Here is a 19457-nt window from a genome sequence, read left to right on the forward strand (position 1 = left end):
ATTCCTGCTCCCTGGGGGCTCCTTCACACTCCTTAATGGTTAAAGCAGAGCTGCTGTAAATTATATAAGCGCAGAGGTTCACAGACTCTGGGACATCAGTCACTGACATGGCTGGACAGGGTGCCAAACCGGAATGACCGCTCACCCAGTTGGCTCGTCTCTCAAAAGATCACTGCCGCATTATCAAGGCCCGGGCTTTTTTACATCTTCCCTCCAGTTCAGGTGTCCATGCCACTCATAACACTCATCATTTTCCTCTGTACATTTTCAGTTGTGTTTGCTTAACATACAAAAAAAAAAAAAGATCAGTTCGGGCGCCGTTGGATCACGTTGCACTCCACAAACTTGTAAGACACAATGAGTGATAAAAGGAGAAAAGGTTGCTTTGGAGTGGAGTGTCAGTCAAGCAGCAACACACTGGAGACAACTTAACCTCTGACCTCGACACTCTTTGAAATGAGGAGACTACTTGACCGGGGCTGACAACAATCCAGGCGCTTCTACTGCTTCCAAGCTCCCAAATTGAAAGTGAAGGAAGGCGGACAAAGAGAAGAGGCTGAGAAGGGAAAGAAAGACCCAAGCTGAAGAAATAGGTTAAAAGAGTTTTTTTCCCCCCCTCAAACCAATGGTAGTTAGAATACATGACTGATTCAAGCACCCTTATTTGCTTTTCTCGCATGTAAATCTTCCAATATTACACTTCCAGCACTACAAGAGATTGAGGCCTATCTTTTGGCGTTTGAGTTGATCGAAATAGGTTTTATCTCCAGCTCGTTGCACCTTATCACGACTCCTCAAGAGTGGCTGAGGGATTCATAGATGCCATTCCTAAAAGGGTCTAGTGCCTGCTGCCTGCCTTTTATAATTTCAGTCAGTCCGAAACAACTCCCCTGCCTCCAAATTTTTCCATTCTTGTTTGGGTTTTTCTGGACACTGCTCGCATCTGTTCCGGCTTTGTTGCCTCTACCACCGCCGACATGAAACACTTGAACCGGACTCTCCCCCTGTCGTTGCTCTCCGAATGCCAGAAGCTACTCGAGGACACGGACTTTGAATTTGACGCACTCCGTGTCAACGCCACAGTGGGCTTTGCGAATTCTACATCAGCCACGGGCGTCCCAGGTCCGACAAAGACCTCTGACAATGCTTACTTTTATATTTTGTTTGTATTTGTCGTCTATACATTTCTCGCAATGACACTTTTCAAATGTGTCCTGAGAGAGGACAAAAAAGACCCCTATGAGGATTTCATCAACACGGGGAAGTCGTGCAGGCAAAAATCCAACACAGACAAGTTTGACTTTGAAGAAGAGGGCGACTTTTGAGCCCCAATCTTTTTAAGAAGGAGGCAGGGTAAGTGAATGCATGAGGAGGGGGTGGGGGGGGTTGTTTTGACAGTCACCGAGCCAGCTACTCAGGCAAAGACCTGCCAGTGATTTGGAGTTACCTCCTCCAGTAACTTTTTTCTCCCTTTCCAAATGACAATCAGAAATCTCACGCAGCCAGGAGGCAGCAAGCAGCAAGCAGCAAGCAGCAAGCGGCGGCGGCTTCTTGATGATCTGAAAGAAGGGTGGAAACATGGAAAAGTGCGGGTCAATGGCAGGCCGGAATCTCCTCCTGTGAGGCCCAATCAGGATCAATAACAGCGGTGCCTTCGACATCCAAACACCGCAGGGAACCAGGGATACCTTAGCAGCCCGATGGTGCGGACAGCGTGGACAAGAGCGCGGGGAGGGGAGGAGAGAGGCTTGACCTGCAATTGAAGAGAAAATTACCAGACATGTGTGTAATATGCTGCTTATGTCACATCAGATTATCATTAAATAAAGCTGATGTAATATATTGCAGACAGAGTATTAAAAAGGGCGAGAAACAGTCGCAATAATTCTACAACTGCAACTACTACTAATGTTATGGTCGCCGTATCAAGAATTTATACAGGTGGAATTAAAGCCTCCTGAACAAATATAGCTTTTAAATTGCAGGGGGAAAAAAGGGAAAAGATGTCATTATTAATTAAGCCTTTCGTGCTTATTGGATAAACTGAACAACATTAGTATTACGGTTAACTATGCATGTATACGTATAAAAAGCTACAAATATAACTATTACAATATGCACCTTAGTGACTGCAGTTTTTCTCCTTCAGACAGCCCTAAAGGTAAATATCTTCTGACAGATGCCAAGTATCCGAATGAAAGAAAATGTCATGTATAATTTCTATTAATTCTACTTTGATTCGAGCTGCATGCAGTAATAAGATGGTCAAGAGAAGGCGACATTCCTGTGCGATTACATTGTAACTGATATTTGGAGAGTGGACGCAGAGAGAGAGAGAGGGAGAGAGAGCTGCAGGGAGCTATAGGGCCGCTTCAACTCCCGGTGACCCCACATGATCTAAGTTTACAAAGCTGTGGCGAAACATGAACCCCAGTCTTGGTCTATGAATTAACTTCAATTGCACATCGGGATTGTGGAGAAGAGTTTAAAAGGGAAACACACGCTTCTGATTTGCACCATGCGCTGTTGGGGACACTGAGAGAAAAGCTCAGATTAGTAATGACACCAGATAACTATAGAATGTTTTCTACTCCAGAGTCCGAAGCAAGGCACAGAAAAACAAGAAGACACATACTCTGGACAATTAAAACCTTAAGGCCAAAGGTGGGTCTGCACTGACAATCCGGTCTAATTTGAACTATCCGCTCAGAGAGGTTATACCGGCCCCTCAGGCCATGTGGACCTGTTTCCTCTTCTGCCCTCTTAATTAAATTTTTGTCTCATCCTCCTGCCTTGAAGTGATGGGGGTCACTCTTTAGACCAATAAAGCCAAACAACACTTCCTTGATGTTTCTGGCCAGCCCTGAAGTTATCCTTCGGTATGTGTCTCTACACTGTATGTTTGTAAGGTCTTTTTCAATCAGTGACAGTGGACATTTTTTAAGTTTTTAATTTAAGAAAAAATGATTTCACTCTCATAAAAATCAATTGCTTTTCTAAATCTTACCTGATGCGGTGACCAATAAAGACAACAGCAATTGTTATTGTTAATTTAAAAATAGGATAAAATAAAAATAATGAACATAAAATATGAATAAATTAAAGTGAGCTTACTTTTCCATCCAGTCTTTACTAAAGGCTGTAGTGCTGGTTTACAGTTTAAGAGAGTGGTCAAATGGACTGAAGCTTTTTGCTCTGACAAAATGTGCTGCACTGATTCAGAAACGTGTGTAACATTATATAAACAAACCAAAACGTTGGATGTTAAAACGTTGTCGTTATATTAAGAATAAATAAATAAATAAAATCCAGTCAATTTACCTCGGAGAAGAACAGATGAGAATGTTTCTCTGTGGACAAACTCCGACGGCAGCTTTGGGAAACTGGGAAAGTAGTGCCCTCTGCTGGTGGAGAGGACGCATTGCTGGCTTCAGCTTCAGCCACGACATGAACACCAGTCACCCACATGTGGCCAGGCCCACCTTCATGTACCCATACGCCCCGGGGCTTAAACAGAATTGTATGCCCCCATCCCCCACCAAAAACCCTAACCCCAACCTATACCGCCTCAAGGTGGTCATACCGCCTTTGCAATGCCCAATCCCGTCAGACCTTGGAAGCTAAGCAGGGAAGGGCCTGGTCGGTACTTGGATGGGAGACCGTTTGGTAACACCAGGAAGCCTAGCGAATGTAGTGTGTGAGTGAGTGGTTGGTGGTGGTCGGAGGGGCCGATGGCGCAGACTGGTTGCCTCGCTTCCGTCAGTCTACCCCAGGGCAGCTGTGGCTACAATAGTAGCTTACCACCACTGGGTATGGAGTGAATGAATAGTGCAATGTAAAGCGTCTTTGAGTGTCCAGAAAAGCGCTATATAAAACCGATGCATTATTATTATTATTATTATAACCCTAACCCTAAATCCCACTAAACCCCTAACCCTGCTACTCCCTCTGGGCCAGGTAGGGCGGGCCTGCTCCAGGTACACACCTTTTTCCCCCCTCCCTGATAGGCCCTTGACCATGGTAGCCCCTGCTAGCCCATTGGATAAGGTGGCTCTGCATGTGTGCAAGTATGTCATCTCTTTAAATTAATTCAGTTTAATCAATCATAATTTAATCATATTTTATTTTTGCAGGACAAGAGCTGCGAAAGGGGACAAAAAGTAGAGAGAGAAACGTTCCAATAAAAAAACGAAACTCGAAGCTTCTGACAGAGGGGGACAAGGACTTCAGAGTCTGTGTGGCAGCACAAACCAAGCACTGGCAAGTAGCCTTTTAACTGAAATGAAAACATTTCTGTGAGATTGAACTGACTGAGAACTGAGTGAGAGGCTAGTTGTGTGATAGCCTTCCCGCTTACCCAAATCGGCACGATCATCACATCATCATGACGAATAGAGAGTGACTGACCACCCGTCCCGCTCATGGTTGTGCCTCAAATTAGGTGAATTTAGGAATTTAAAAAAAAAAAAAACGTGGAAAAACAGCAGAGACCTTTATTTTTTATTAGATCATAATTATTACATAGATTAAAAATGCATCCCGCTAAATGATACTAAAAGATTTGAAAGTATGTCGCAATCACTTTTAAATATATGATACAGTAACATCTGTAAAGCTGTGCAGCACTACTCACTTCACAAAGAGTGCCATAAAGCTTTAATTGCCACATCAAAATTTCACTCCAAAGCAAACACAAAACTGTAGATTAAAAGATGAATTTTCTAACCTGAAAAATAAGATGGACATTTGCATCTCATAAATAACAAGAACTAAGATGACGATGACCATAGCTGTAAATATAGGGACATACCTTGACAGACAACTCCAGCGTCATGATGGCTTCTGCAGTTATGGGCTCCGAACGGATTACGAAAGCATTCAGATAATTGTGACTCACTTCCTGAGCAGTGGACGTCATTAACCCAGATCTGTCCACTGCCCTCAGCATGATGTTTCCAATATGTTGATGACGCCGCGCTGCCACATCCAACTTCTCGACAGACCACATGAGCGTCGTTTAGGTCCCATTGGTCAGAACACACGGTCCTCCACTGACCGCTGTAGAAGGCCTCCACTCTCCCAGAGCAGGGGCTGCTGTGATCCACCAGCCTCACTGAGGAGTAAATTTGATTAGAACATATGCTTACTTTAAAAAAAATAATACACAGTGGGAGGAAAAAAGTCAGTGTGCCGTGTGAAATTTCATACATTTCTGCCTAAATTCGTCATAAAATGTGGTCTAATGTTTATTAGAATGGCCATACCGCCTATGCTATGCCCAATCCCGTCAGACCTTGGAAGCTAAGCAGGGAAGGGCCTGGTCGGTACTTGGATGGGAGACCGTTTGGTAACACCAGGAAGCCTAGCGAATGTAGTGCGTGAGTGAGTGTGTGGTGGTGGTCGGAGGGGCCGATGGCGCAGACTGGTTGCCTCGCTTCCGTCAGTCTACCCCAGGGCAGCTGTGGCTACAATAGTAGCTTACCACCACCGAGTATGGAGTGAATGAATAGTGCAATGTAAAGCGTCTTTGAGTGTCCAGAAAAGCGCTATATAAAACCAATGCATTATTATTATTATTATTAGAATCACAAGAATGAGTGAACAGTGTCTGCTTAAACTAATACCACCCAAAGAGTTACATTTTGTCATTTATAGGGCACAGGGCAGGGAGGAATAAGTATGTACACCCTCTAAATCTAGCCGAACTGCTGCAGAGGAATGATCTAACATTCATCCTGATCGTTGTGAGCATCTAATCTGCAACTATAAAAAAAACAGTTAATGCTGCAAAAGAAGAGTCAGACAGATATTTAATACAGGGGTTCACTTACTTATTCCACGCTGTTGTGAATGTCCCAGGTTTTTCTGTAAAATATCTTGATAAACTTGTGAATTCATTTTTCTATTGATGATATCTCGTTGTCCAGGCCCTGAGGCAACACATCAGCCTCACACCATGATTGGGGATATGTGGGCATCAAAACCCTATACCCACACACTTCACAGTGGGCATAGGGTTTTGATGTTGATTGCTGTTCCATTTTTCCTCCACACATGTTCCTCCCAAACTGTTCAACTTTGGGTCTCGAATGGGCTCTTGGATGCTGCCTGAACAACGTGCTATCATCAACAGAAAAATCAATTTATTTGTTTAAGCAGATATTTTGCAGAAAAACCTGAGACATTCATAGCAGCATGGAAGTAAGTGAACCCCTGTATTTAATATCTGGCTGACTCTTCTTTTGCAGCAATAACTGCTTTCCTGTAGTTGCAGATTAGACGCTCACAACGATCAGGATGAATCTTGGACCATTCCTCTTCACAAAGCTGCGGCAGTTCAGCGAGATTCAGGGGGTGTACTTACTTATTCCACGCTCTCCTGTGAATGTTTACATGTCAGGGCCAATAAAAATATGATGACATGTAAATGTTTGGGTGGTATTAGTTCAGGCAGACACTGTTTAATCATTCCTGTGATTTTAACAAAGATCAGACCACATTGACCAAAAATTCCACACGGTGTACTCACTTTTTCCTCCCACTGTATAAACAGAAACAGAAAATCCAATGCTGATAGTAATTGCTATGTTGTATTCTCTGGATATGGATGGGCATAGAATAATGTTGCATTGAGATTTAAATGAATTCAGTGATGTACAGTTGAAGTGTTATACCTGTAATTGGAGCCTCTGTTGTTAGGGTTGCACCTACACAAAATGAAATCATATTGATGTACAGAACATTTATAATTAATTATATTATTTTTAGAAATACTGCATCTGAATGAAAGAACATGCCTTCACAGACAACTCCAGCGTCCTCAGAGTGTGCGCAGTTGTGCGTTCCGAGCCCACCATGTGCACAGCCAACTAAATACGTCTCACTTCCTGAACATTGAACGTTATCCAACCATATCTCTCCACTGCCCTGTCCAAAATGAGCTAACCATGGAGCCGACACTGCACTGCCACATCCCAGTTGTCGACAAACCACTTGAGCATCGTTCGTGTCCCATTCGTCATCACACACTGTCCCCCACTGTCCGCTGTGGAAGACCTCCACTCTCCCAGAGCAGCTACTGTTAGAGCCAAGCAGCCTCACTGAGTTGTCTTCAGGTACAAAGCAAAAAAAAAGTACAATCATTCAGATATATTACTGATATACTGCTGATGAAATTATTGCAATACATTTAATTGAGGATTTTATTGCCACTGTAAAAGCATGATATTTGCGCTAAAATATTTTTGAAATGTACACACACATATAAAATTTATGTCAGGAGTTGTCCTACATATAACTAGTTTTTTTTACCTTCACAGACAACTCCAGCATCCTCAGAGTGTAAACAGTTGTGCGTTCCGAGCCCATCATGTGCACAGCCAACTAAATACGTCTCACTTCCTGAACATTGAACAGTATCCAACCATATCTGTCCACTGCCCTGTCCAAAATGAGCTGACCATGGAGCCGACACTGCACTGCCACATCCCAGTTGTCGACAAACCACTTGAGCATCGTTCATGTCCCAGAGGTCATCACACACTGTCCCCCACTGACCGCTGTGGAAGACCTCCACTCTCCCAGAGCAGCGACTGTCAGAGTTGACCAATCTCAGTGAGGCAGCATCTGAAAAACAGATATAAGCAAATAAGCACACATTTCACTTAGCAAAAATATATGTGCATGTGCATTCATTCAAGCATCGGGTTAAGTTGGACCCATTGTAACGTGACCATTATTTTTGAATTATCTCTACTACATCCACAACAAAAGGACCAAAAATACTGTGTGTTTGCCAGAGTCAGCATGAGGCCACCTATCGGAAACCATGAAACCAAAAGATGCTGCTACTAGAGAAAGGAGTGTTGCTGGAAATGTTTGGAAATTTAAACTTACCAGCCAAACCGATCTGCCGCATCAACTGTAGTAACAGCAAACAAACACTCTTCATTTTGACCGACGTCACCCCCCGTGTGTGTCCGGTCAGATTTTCATAGAGGCTGAGGGTGAAGAAAGCAGATGGAAGAAGTATTTGAACTGTTAGAAATTGGACAAACTCAGAAATTGAACCAAGTTTTGGTATTCATGACAGTGGGCGGCCGTAGTGAAGCCATGGATGTAAAATTGTTCCATGACTAGAGCCATCATCACATGTTGAGCAAGATCCATGGTCAGGAGCACCTAGCTGGAGGATTAAGGCATTGTTGTGAGTTGATGGAGGAAATTGGAGCATCTGGAGGAAGAACAACCAGAACATGCAAACTCTACACACAGAAAGGTCTCACACAGGATCATCAGGATCACAATCAAAGTGATGTCCCGTTAAAGATCTGTCTTGGGCCATTATTACAGGCACAAAACAAAATCCACTTTGTGCCTTTTACATAACTTTTAAAAATAAGTTTTTCAGCATGAGACATTTTTGAGACATTGTTGTGTAGTGAGACAAAACTTTGAATTCTACAGTATCAGTCATGATACTATTAATGATCACAAGACAATCAATTTGTTTAATATTTTATATAGGACCCAAAAAGGGCATCAAGAGTGTGTGCGTTTTTTTATATCATGGCCTGTAAAGTGATTGCAGGACAGGTTGCATCAGGAAATATGCAAATATCAGTATGCAAAGCTGTTTGCATACTGATATTTTCTTTACAAATCACTTTGATTTCCCTTTGATTTGAATTGTCTATTTTATTTTGTGGTCTTTTCTGTTCTTTCAATTTACACAACTTTCCGAGCAAATAAGTACTTGTAATAAAGGTTACAGTCCACAGTTACAAATGACTATTATTTCACTGGTAGCAATCCATATTTCATGTAGCATGTAGTCTTGTCATTCTGTCTTTACTTTCTGTGTGGAGTTTGAATGTTCTTCCCGTGTTTGCGTAGGTTTCCTGTATGCGCTTATTTATGAAGTACAAATAAAACTTCATTGAACGTGTAATTGACCCACAGCTCCTTGAATGAAATGGCCTGGAGTCCATGCGCCCCTCTCTACCCGGCCGCTCCCTCAGCACGCCTCTGTCCTTTTGGAAATAGCTGTGACTGACCGGTGTTGTAAAGAAACTGAATGACCATCTGCAGCAGGTTCATGACATTGTCCCATCACTCGAAAAGAATACATCAGAAGGTTAAAATAAAATAAAGTTTGGGTCTGAGGTGTTGAGACAACTTATTTTGGCAATGTCTCAGTAGCTTCAGGTTTTGGGCTCACATCGCATGACCTTCACAAAAGCCCAGATTGTTATACGCTTTATTTTTAATGTAATGCCTGATTACTAGTTCTTTGACAAACATTAAATGAAAATTGTTTACTGTCCACATGTCAGACTATAACACTCACACAGGCCTATTGACTTAAAAGTCTTTTCCAAACAGACACATGACCATTTTAAATTGTTGCTTAAGACGCCATTCTCCTCAGAAGCTTTTAACACTGTCTAGCACATATCAGGGCCAAAATCTCAACTATTAGTGCTTTGTCGCTTGTATATTGTTTTATATTTTGTACTGTAAACCTTTTTGTGAAGCACTTTGGTCAACATCAGTTGTTTTAAATGTGCTACAAAAATACATTTGATTTGATTTGAAAGATGCTACACATGGACACAATATGAATTCATTATAAATAAATGAATAAAATAGTGACATGACTTACCCACTAGCATGAACCACAGATACATTCAGTCTGTCCAGTCCAGGGCACTGTTGGCCGAGTAATTTGGATTAGGACGTCACTATTTTGCATAGAAATTTGACCACGCCACTGACTTAGGTTTTTCTTAAAAAAAAAAAAAAAGTAATTGTTGCTCAAGTTGAAGAGAGAAAATCAGTCAGTCCGTTTCAGATAAAGACAAAGAAAATGTCAGAAAGTAAAAATAACTGTTCTTAATTTGCACCAAGTGATTAGTTTAGATTACTGTTTGGTTGTTTATTAAGAGTCATAAATCCATGTTAATTTGTTCACATTGGCACTCTCATTTTGCTCTAAAGTTCCTTCCAAAGTCTGCTCTCAAGTTTTGAGAGAACAACCATCCAAGCTTAGGGCTGAGGCTTGGAAAAATCTGTGTCAACTGTAGCTGTAGACGAAGTGCTGACCTCTGCTGGTGGTTTCGCAGGGTCAACGGTCTGGCCTGCCTCGCTGTGGACGGATTTTTGTTGAGCTGGATGTTGTTTCTGGAAAAGCAAATGTTGGTGTCAGAAGCATGTTTTGTGCAGGCAGAACATGCTCAGACTTAAACTGCTTTCTACTCCTAATATCAGTGAGTAAAGTTCAAGTATGGATGGCTTTGCAATTGCAGTGAAAGTATTATATGGTGCTGTAATTGACTGAATTGCGCAGGTCTTGGTGTGATATCCAAAGCATGCATCTTCTTTCATTCTCCAGGAGGAGCCATTAAAGCAACGACTGTCTCTCAACAACTTGAAGCAGCTACGGACGATTCTGGTCTATATACACAGAGGTACAGTATGTCATTTTGTATCATTTGTATCAAGAATTCAGTTCAAGCTCAAGTCTACCTGGAATTGATCAGATAGCAGTGGGAGGATTAGAGGTGTAACATCTGTCCAACACCAGTTTGAAGCTGGGGTCTGTCTCATCCATGGAGCAGAGCCCACTGTTAAGCTGACGGGCCCAGGAGGATATGTTTGTGAGAAACTCGAGCCCTGGCACAGGTTCATGGAGTCGATTGAGAGCGCCTTCCTGAAAGACCTCCATCATTCCTTTACTTTAATATGGATTTACTCTTTTCCTGATGATTTTCATCATGCGGAGAAATAGAGATGGTGTTTCCCATTCTCCCAAGCCCTCTTATTAAAGATCAATTTATTCTTCTTAATTCACTCACTCAGTCTGTGGCTGGAGCACTGAGGGATGGGCGGATGACCAGAGGATGACAGGAGTTCATTAGAGGCGACATTTTAGCTTCATGGATAATGCTGTGAAACGATTTACACACCTTCATAGACAACTCCAGCATCTGCATGGTGTCTGGGCTCCAGCATCTGCATGGTGTCTGGGCTCCAGCATCTGCATGGTGTCTGGGCTCCAAATCCCTGCGTATTGAGATGTATGTGACTTATTTCCTGCACAGTGGACATAATCCCTCTAGATCTCCACTGCCTTCTCCAACATTTGTTCTATAGCACTTCTGTTTAATATAAGTTTCCCAATCACTGCCAAAGTCTGTGTCAAGGGCCACATTCCTTTGAAAAAACATTTGTAGAAATTCTTACACATTTTAGTTACAATCATATTTGCAATTTAGTTCACAGCACATTTTACACTGAGCTATTATCATTTGAGAGACACAAGGAAGGGGAGCATTAATACAAGGATCACTTTCATGTTTGCAAAGGTCTTAACCGAGTCAGGAGGCTTTACACATGATCAGACCTATTGTTATTTGCAGAAAACATTGGTTTCTAATGTGAAGGAGTAACCTTCTGCAATTTGTGGCCTTTTATATTGGTCACATTGTTAAGAGCTGGGTGGAATTAGAAAAAGGACAGTTAGTAGAAAAATTACTGAAAGATGTCTGTATCAGCCACCGTCAATTGTACATTGACTTATTTGCATGTGTTCATTCATATAAGACATTCTCCCCTGATCCTGATTCCTATTGGAATTGTTAGTTACATAGAAACCAGTTCACCAGAATGCATACAATACGATCAGGAGAGATTCTATGTGAAGGAATGAACTCACCGTCATGTTTGCGTTTTCTCTTGCCTCATCTGACATTTTCAGATTTTGTGATGTGTTTTTGTTGTTTTTTCAATACACATTTTGATGTTTAAAAGGGCTAAACTAACATATATGCCAGGGATGCCAATTTTGGAGGGCAGTGTATATTTATCAAGGCAGTGCCACAATTTCCTGTCTCACAAATACAATACTCTCTTTTTTATGACATTAATACAATGGGGAAGGCATTGAATCAACATGTTTAATAATAATTCACTCATTATAGAGCCATGTCATTTGTGTATGGAATACAAAAAAGAAGAAAACAGAAAAAAGTTCACACACCAGCCAAGGTTATGTTTTATAAAGCAATTTAATAAAAGAGCAGATTTAGGATTTTTCCTTTTCTTCCTTTCCTTTCTTTCTTCATATGCTACCTTTCCCAAATCAGGTGGATTTTGAAGCTCTCACTGAAAAAGTGCAATCTCGACATTTATTCCGGAGAAGAATCTGGGAAATGAACTGCAGGAAGAGGAAGGTCAAAAACAATGCAGTGGCGACAGGCAGAGCATGGCACGGGCACAGGCTTCTTACATTTGAGACGCTGGCGGAAATGTGTTGTTGATTTTCACCTGTGGTTAGGATTGATATTTTGAGGTATACTGTCGCTTTTTGGCTGTCTATAAAGAGAAATGAAACCGTGTTTGTAGCCACAGACATCGTTATCACCTTTGAACATTACACCAGTGCACCTGAACTGCTGCTGGAAAAATATGCTGTGGAGGTGCTGCCCTCTGCTGGCGGAGAGGTCACACTGCCGCTGTCCTGCTGTAGACTGACATCTGTTGTTGAACTGGCCACGTTCAGAGTTGTTTCTGGAACAAAGGGCTCAGCAGGTATATCTCACACATCAATCTAGAGATCCTGCTGATAATAGTTATTTATCTTTTGGCAAGGCAAGTAGATTATGGTGTTATTTTGTAGCTTGGCTTTCTGCAGGATTCCAAGCTGCATGAGGTATTTGTTAGTTTGCCTATGTCGAGTTAGATCTAGCTAGCACTGGCTCTTGAATTTGGACACTGGCTCTTGAATTTGGGCAGAAGGCTGAATCCTCTAATACAGTTTATGCATTATATTACATTAAATTATATTATATACTAAAGTAGATTCTGTGGTACTGAGAGGCAGTCTAGTGCAATTCTTGAGAGCCCTCAGATGTCAAAGTAAAGGATGATATTCTGCATTAGTTTATTTGATATGCGAGAGCGATACCTGGATTTATGGGTTGTGCAGTTGTGGTTTGGCTTGGTGTTGATGTGATCCTTGCTGCAGTTTGAAAAACGCACAGTTTAAATGTTCAAATACGGCAACAATAGACATTTAACTGACTTGATTAACTTACTTTGTACACAGGAGGAGGCATAATCCGAGCAACAGTCTCCAAATTTCAGACAGCTTTGGTCACAGAAACAACCCCTGAAGCAGCTACTGTTCTTCCCAGAGCAACACAGCAGTGGTGGACCTGCACAGCCTGCCAAGTCACAAAAGGTAACAAGCAAGGAAGATAACTCAGAGGTAAGTCATGTGAAAATGTCAGAATCTCACTTAGACAAATGGTTGATGTGGATTCAGGGTTAGTTGTGGTGTTATTGACTTGGGTGGATTATATTGTCAAACATTGTTGCTTAAACCATTACCTCACCTGTGGTGGAAATTTGACCTGAAAAAAGCAATGTTTTTTTTTTAGTATAACTACTGTAACTGTAACACAATTTTAGCTTGTTTCAAGTAGAATTAATATACTTACTTCCACATTTTGCGAAGATACCCATAATAATAGTGATCCATAACATACCGGCAGTCCTGTCCATGATGATGTGCACCTGACCATTGTAACCAGACTTATTTATATATGTGGGTGAAGCAATAGGGACAATAGCCATTGTATTGTTGTAGGAGTCATAGCACTAGTTTGCCCTTTTACTAAAGGCTCATGTTACAGAAGTTCTTTGAGTTTATAATACATTTTTCCACTGAGTGGCAGAAACAGACTCCAGTAATGTGTGGAATGTAGATGCAGCTGTAATTATGAGCAGAGTGACTAGACTTATGACACCAATTGGACTGAGAAGGCTTTGTTTATTATCTATTCAACACGTGGATTCATAAAGACTGACAGTATCTTAAGTGTATTGTTTGTTATTGTCACACATCTTGCAGTTAGTGTGTGTGTATATATCATATATACTATGGTTTAATTGACATTTGTAGATTTTGCAGTAATTTGTATGGTTAGAAAAACAGATTCCTCTGTGCAGTTTTGTGCAGCCACTGAAATGCCCATCCATTGGTGTTTGTCAGAAAAGCAAATATTTTTTATTGTTTGTTTATTAAACTACAAACAAAGTAATCAATTACTAATTGCTCTCACATACATTAAGACAATTCCTGTCACAAGTAACCTAAACCGCATATTAAACTAGTGGAACACTGTGAAAATATTGTGATCATGCAACTTCCAACTCTCACAGTGCTAAAGGCATTTGAGAATAATTATGTTGAATGTTTATTTTTGTGCAAACATATGGAATTAGGTACACTGTACATTGTAACACATTCAATATAACATTGCTTCAGTTTTAACATTAAACCTTTATGTGACCCTGTGATATAAAACACATAACGATGGATATTTTGAAGCATTGAGTGCAATATTGGATAGTAAGTGCTTTGGTTTATACTCTCCAGCTCTCTCCAAACTCTTGAACACCTGTAGCCTGTGTTCCATCTGGCTTCATGAAGTCATTGCTTTTGTGTCCGTCAAAGTTGCCACAAAGCCCTCCCACCTTCCGCTTATACAAATGGGGCAAAGTGATTTCTGTGGAAAAAAACAATAAACATCATGAAAATAGGTAGTGGGTTTACATTCTGAGGGAAAAAAAAAAACAACAAAACATAAAACATCCTTTCTGTCAACATACCTGCTTTACTGTGCCTGTTAAACTCGACTGAAAGGCCAAAGTCTGTTTTCAAGTAGATGCGAGATGAGTGTTCCTCAATCTTTAGACCCGGAGATGGTGAGAGGGGTGCATCAACTCTGCTTCCATCCACCTGAAGCGAAACATTTCACATATTTTCACCCAAGAATAAATGTTTTGCTCACGGATAATGGAGTAAAGGGGATTTTTGTTGATACTTACAATGAGCCTGTTGTGTGGCTTCAGCACCACAGTGTGATTGTACACTCTGATCTTCAAAGCTCTCAGTACGCCCTCTTTGTCTTCTTCACTATTCTCGTCACTATCATCATCATCATCATCATCATCATCATCTCGAGCTTGACGACTGTCTCTTTCTTCACTGCTGTCGTCATCCTCATCTCCATCGTGTCCATTGATGCCTTCTATGTAAATGTTCTGGAGATTATTCGGTAAGTTTTTGGTCTGCACTAACACGTATGAGTGCTCGCCCTCGAATTCGTGCTTCTTGTTGTCAAAGGTCCTGTACTCGGGGTCTTGGTTGATGGTGCAATCGCTGAAATCTGCAAAGTGACAAGTATAGTATCTCTTAAAGCGTTCATGTTGTGCAGTAATATAGTGGGAGTTACGTTTGACTCAATTACCTGTTTTCTCACAATAATAATCTCCGTTGTTGTTCTGAAGGCACACTGCTTTTCCATCGCACTCGTCTTTCTCTTCACACTCAATCCTCCCCACACCTCTTCGCTTCTCACATTTGCACTTTTCGCTGCAATGGCTGGAATACCAGACATCACCGAACTAAATCAAAGAGAGAGGCCCGAAATGAATATCATAAAAGAGTTAACTGATTACAGGCAAGCTTGGGGTGGTGTCTAAAAAGTAGAGGGATTCCTAGCACTTTCTATATTATAAGCCAATGGAAGTTTAAAATGTAAGTATCCTCTCTATCGTGGCTAATGTAAAATTGACTCTTCTAGCTGCTTTCAAGAAACCTGGAGGATTTTGTCCATAGGTGTACATACTTCATATTTCTTCCCGCTGGTATCCATACAACCGCACTCTTGGATGGGCACACAGACCCTTTTCTTCAGCACAAAACCATCATCACAAACGCATCCCGCCACACAGTCACTGTCACTGCAGCCAGGTGGGCCGTAAAGGTGAGAACAGGTTGGCGTACAAGTGGAGACACAAGAGCTGTAGTGAGAATTGGCCGGGCAGGATGGAGCTAAGAGAAGAGAAACGAGATATTGACCAAAACAAATATTCAACAATCGGAACAATGCTTCGGGAAAAGGCTCATACTTGAACTGGGAGTTTCTGGAGGCAGAGATGCGGCTGTTGTAGTGGGAGGCAGTGGCGGGCTCTCTGTTGTCGTGGTCTGTGCAGTTCCAGTGGTTGGTTGCGGCCCCTCTGTTGGTGGTTGTTCGGTAGTGGGTGGCTGCTCTGAGTTCGCTGTCGTCTGCGCTTCTGTCGGCCTGGTTGGTTCCCCAGTATCGCCTGTTGTTGGTATCTGTCCTTCAGGTGATGTTGGCGGTGGTGTTCCAGCTGTTGCCGCAGTACTTTGGTCATTTCCTACTGTCGTGTGCATCTCAGTTGCTTCTGGTGGAGTCTGCTCTGTGTGATCCATCGTAGGTGGTTGAGGGCCTACTGTTGTTTGCCCCTGTGACGGCCTGGTTGGCATCCCAGTCTCGCCTGTTGCAGCTGACTGGCCGGCTGTTGTTAGGTCAGTTTGAGCTTCAGTTGTAGTTGGAGGTAGCGGCCCTTCACTTGTCTGTGCTGTCTGTGCTTCAGTTGTGAGCGGTTCTTGATTTGTTGTTGTCCAATCCATGGCAGTTGTTCGAAGTTCCTCCGTGGTGTAAATCTGTGTAGATTCAGGGTATTGAGTGGAGTGAGACTCAGAGCTGTCGGTTGTAGGATGAGGTCTCGTAGTTGTCCATGAAGTTTCTGGGGCTGTTGTTGTTTGAGGTTCAGATGTTGCTGTAATGTGAGCAGCGGTCGTGGCAGGTCTACTTGTGGTTGGCCTATTCATGTCTGACATAAGAAATTATTATTAACTTTAATATCATTTGCTTAAGTATTGCACATTCAAAAATAATTAAGAATAAATACCAGAGCATGGTCCATAATGAAGTGACACATCATCTATTGCAACGTCAGACTGATCATTAGATCCTCTTCTTCCCTCAAAAATAATCTACAAGTTTGCATAAAATGAATTATTGAGCAAAATTATGTACAATATGACAAACTGTCTGTAAAACTGTATTAATTTACTTGATAAGCTCCTGCTGTTGTGAGGTCGACCTGTGCCAGGTGCCACATGTTTCCTTGGTCATTTCTTTGGCGCCAAACTGAATGAGCGTTTCTGCCCTCCACCACATAAACATGAAGGCCCATAGTATCAGCAGAGCCGTACATGTGATACCAGAACTGTAGACACTGGGCTCCAGAGTGAGGGCACTCGGAACTGATAAGGCGAGCTGTGTCTCCGTATGTGACACTGCTGGCCTCGATGTAAAGGTAGTGACCACCTATAGCCAGGATCAAATCAGACATTTCAGCTTGATTAGTTTTCTTATACCTGATTTGCAATCATTTTTGTGGGTCATGTCTTGCCTCCACTATGGTCACCAGAAGGCCCAGTCATCAGAGTTGGTGTGGAGCCACTGTGCCAAGTCCAGTCAAAAGCATCTGTTACCATCTGATTCCAGTTGCAAAGGTTTTTGTCAAAGCTACAGCCGAGGTTGCACACTGCAGAATTAAAAAAAAAGATGTACAATACTTGTCAATGAAGAGCGTGTTGAGCAACTTCACTTAAATAAGGAACTAGGTGTTTGTTCCTTTTTTACACTTACCTTGTTCCGGATTAACTTCAGGTGTTGCCTTTTGCGCTGTGGTTGCTGGAGCAGCTGTAGTTGGAGGTAGTGGTCTTTCAGTAGTTTGAGACTCAAAGTTGTCAGTATGATGATATTGAGGTGCAGTGCTTGTCTCTATAGGTCCTGGAGATGCGTGCATTGTTGTTTGAGGCTTATATGTTGTTGAAATGGGAGCAGCAGTAGCGGCAGGTCTACTGGGTGACACTTCACTCAAGTCTGTGAAAACACCTCATGTAAGATAGGATACTGTATGTAAACAAATATAGAAATTGAAAATGCTACAACTAATTGACGAATTATTATACCGGAACATGGTCCAAAATGAAGTGACACATCATCTATTGCCACATCAGACTGATCATTAGATCCTCTTCTTCCCTCAAAAATAATCTAAAAAAAATGTCAAGGTTGATTAAAATAAAATAAAATAAATTTGACAATCAGTATACAATTTATGAAATGAAAGTATAACAACTGCGTACCTGATAGGGTTCTGCTGTTGTGAGGTCCACCTGTGCCAGGTGCCACATGTTTCCTTGGTCATTTCTTTGGCGCCAAACAGAACGAGCCCTTCTGTCCTCCACCACATAAACATGAAGGCCCATAGTATCAGCAGAGCCGTACATGTGATACCAGAACTGTAGACACTGGGTTCCAGATTGAGGGCACTCTGAGCTGATCAGGCGAGCTGTGTCTCCGTATGTGACACTGCTGGCCTCGATGTAAAGGTAGTGACCACCTATAGCCAGGATCAAAATTAAAGTTTGATGATTAGTTGTCATTGGCCTAATTCACATCAGATCAGTTTTTGTGGTTAATGTTTTACCTCCGCTGTGGTCAGCTGATGGCCCGGTCATCAGAGATGGTGTAGAGCCACTGTGCCAGGACCAGTCAAAGGCATCAGTCATCATCTGATTCCAGTTGCAAAGGTTTCGGTCAAAGCTACAGCCGAGGTTACAGACTAAAAACAAAAGAATTTAAATGTCATGAATCATTAAAACCACAGTATTTCACCACCACCACTTTATCCATTTCTAAACTACATTTTATCAAAGAAAGTTTTTGCTTGATATTTTATATAATATTGTACTGACCTTGTTGTGTATGAATCACTGGTATAGTTGAAGGTTTAATTCCACTATCCAGAACAGGGAGAGTATCTAAAGGAGGCATTGTTGAGAATTACACCACCATGTTGCACTGCAGGTTCTAACCACAATGGAATCTTTAAACTTTGACTTCTCTTACCTGAGCATGTGCCAAAGTGAACAGAAATGTCATCTATAGCCACATCTGACAGGACTGTAGAGCCCCGAATTGCTTCCAAGATTATCTACAAAAATCATTACAACAACAGATCTTTTACATTATGCATTTGTCTTTCTACTTTTGTACTATGCAGAAAAGCATGTTTTTAGTATTATGTGTGAAAAGTCAAATGCACCTGAAATGGACCCGAGGCTGTGATCTCAGCTTGTCCTGGTTGCCATGTAGGCCCTTGGTTATTCTGCTTGGACCAGATTTTGGTAGCACTACTGCCTTGGAGCTGGTAGATATTGAGAGCCATGGCTGTGGCCGATCCATACATGTGGTACCAGAAATGCAGACACATGGGCCCTTTGTACTGGCAGAGAGAGCTCAACATGCGGGCAGAATCACCATGGTATACGCTGTCCCCCTCAATGTAGATGTAAAAGCCATCTTATGGACAACAATAAAGCAATTAGAAGCAATCCAGCGTAACCAAGAGCACTTGTCTGGCTTGACAAACATACCCCCACTGGTGTGGTCATGGCTTGGGCCTGTTTGGGCTGAGGGAGTGGCACCTGAAAGCCTTGTCCAGTCGAAACTGTCCTGTATCAGCTGTTCCCACCCACAGAGTTCACTCTCAAAGTCACAATT

General features: G+C 42.0%; 2 protein-coding genes and 1 long non-coding RNA gene across 3 annotated transcripts; all 3 read right to left on the minus strand.

Moving 5' to 3' along the window:
* Positions 1–1636: 1636 nt before the first annotated feature.
* LOC306972228 (scavenger receptor cysteine-rich domain-containing protein DMBT1-like) lies at positions 1637–11019 on the minus strand (the record flags this gene model as incomplete). Its single annotated transcript, XM_079568776.1, has 6 exons — positions 1637–1753; positions 4811–4842; positions 4898–5113; positions 6885–7109; positions 7399–7626; positions 10968–11019. The coding sequence occupies 6 exons, from the start codon at positions 11017–11019 to the stop codon at positions 1637–1639; spliced, it is 870 nt and encodes a 289-aa protein (XP_079424902.1).
* A 3482-nt stretch (positions 11020–14501) lies between these two features.
* LOC306972435 lies at positions 14502–14961 on the minus strand. Its single transcript, XR_013793500.1, has 3 exons — positions 14896–14961; positions 14677–14806; positions 14502–14573 (listed from the first exon to the last, which is right to left on the minus strand). It is a non-coding gene; the product is annotated as an uncharacterized lncRNA (long non-coding RNA).
* Positions 14962–14983: 22 nt separating this feature from the next.
* On the minus strand, positions 14984–16306 carry LOC306972229 (uncharacterized protein; the record flags this gene model as incomplete). Its single annotated transcript, XM_079568777.1, has 5 exons — positions 14984–14988; positions 15057–15236; positions 15318–15474; positions 15699–15904; positions 15982–16306. 5 exons carry the CDS (start codon positions 16304–16306, stop codon positions 14984–14986), a joined length of 873 nt encoding a protein of 290 aa, XP_079424903.1.
* Between the last annotated feature and the right edge of the window lie 3151 nt (positions 16307–19457).

Source organism: Gobius niger, assembly GCF_951799975.1.
Source record: "Gobius niger genome assembly, chromosome: 13".
NCBI classification, from domain to species: domain Eukaryota; kingdom Metazoa; phylum Chordata; class Actinopteri; order Gobiiformes; family Gobiidae; genus Gobius; species Gobius niger.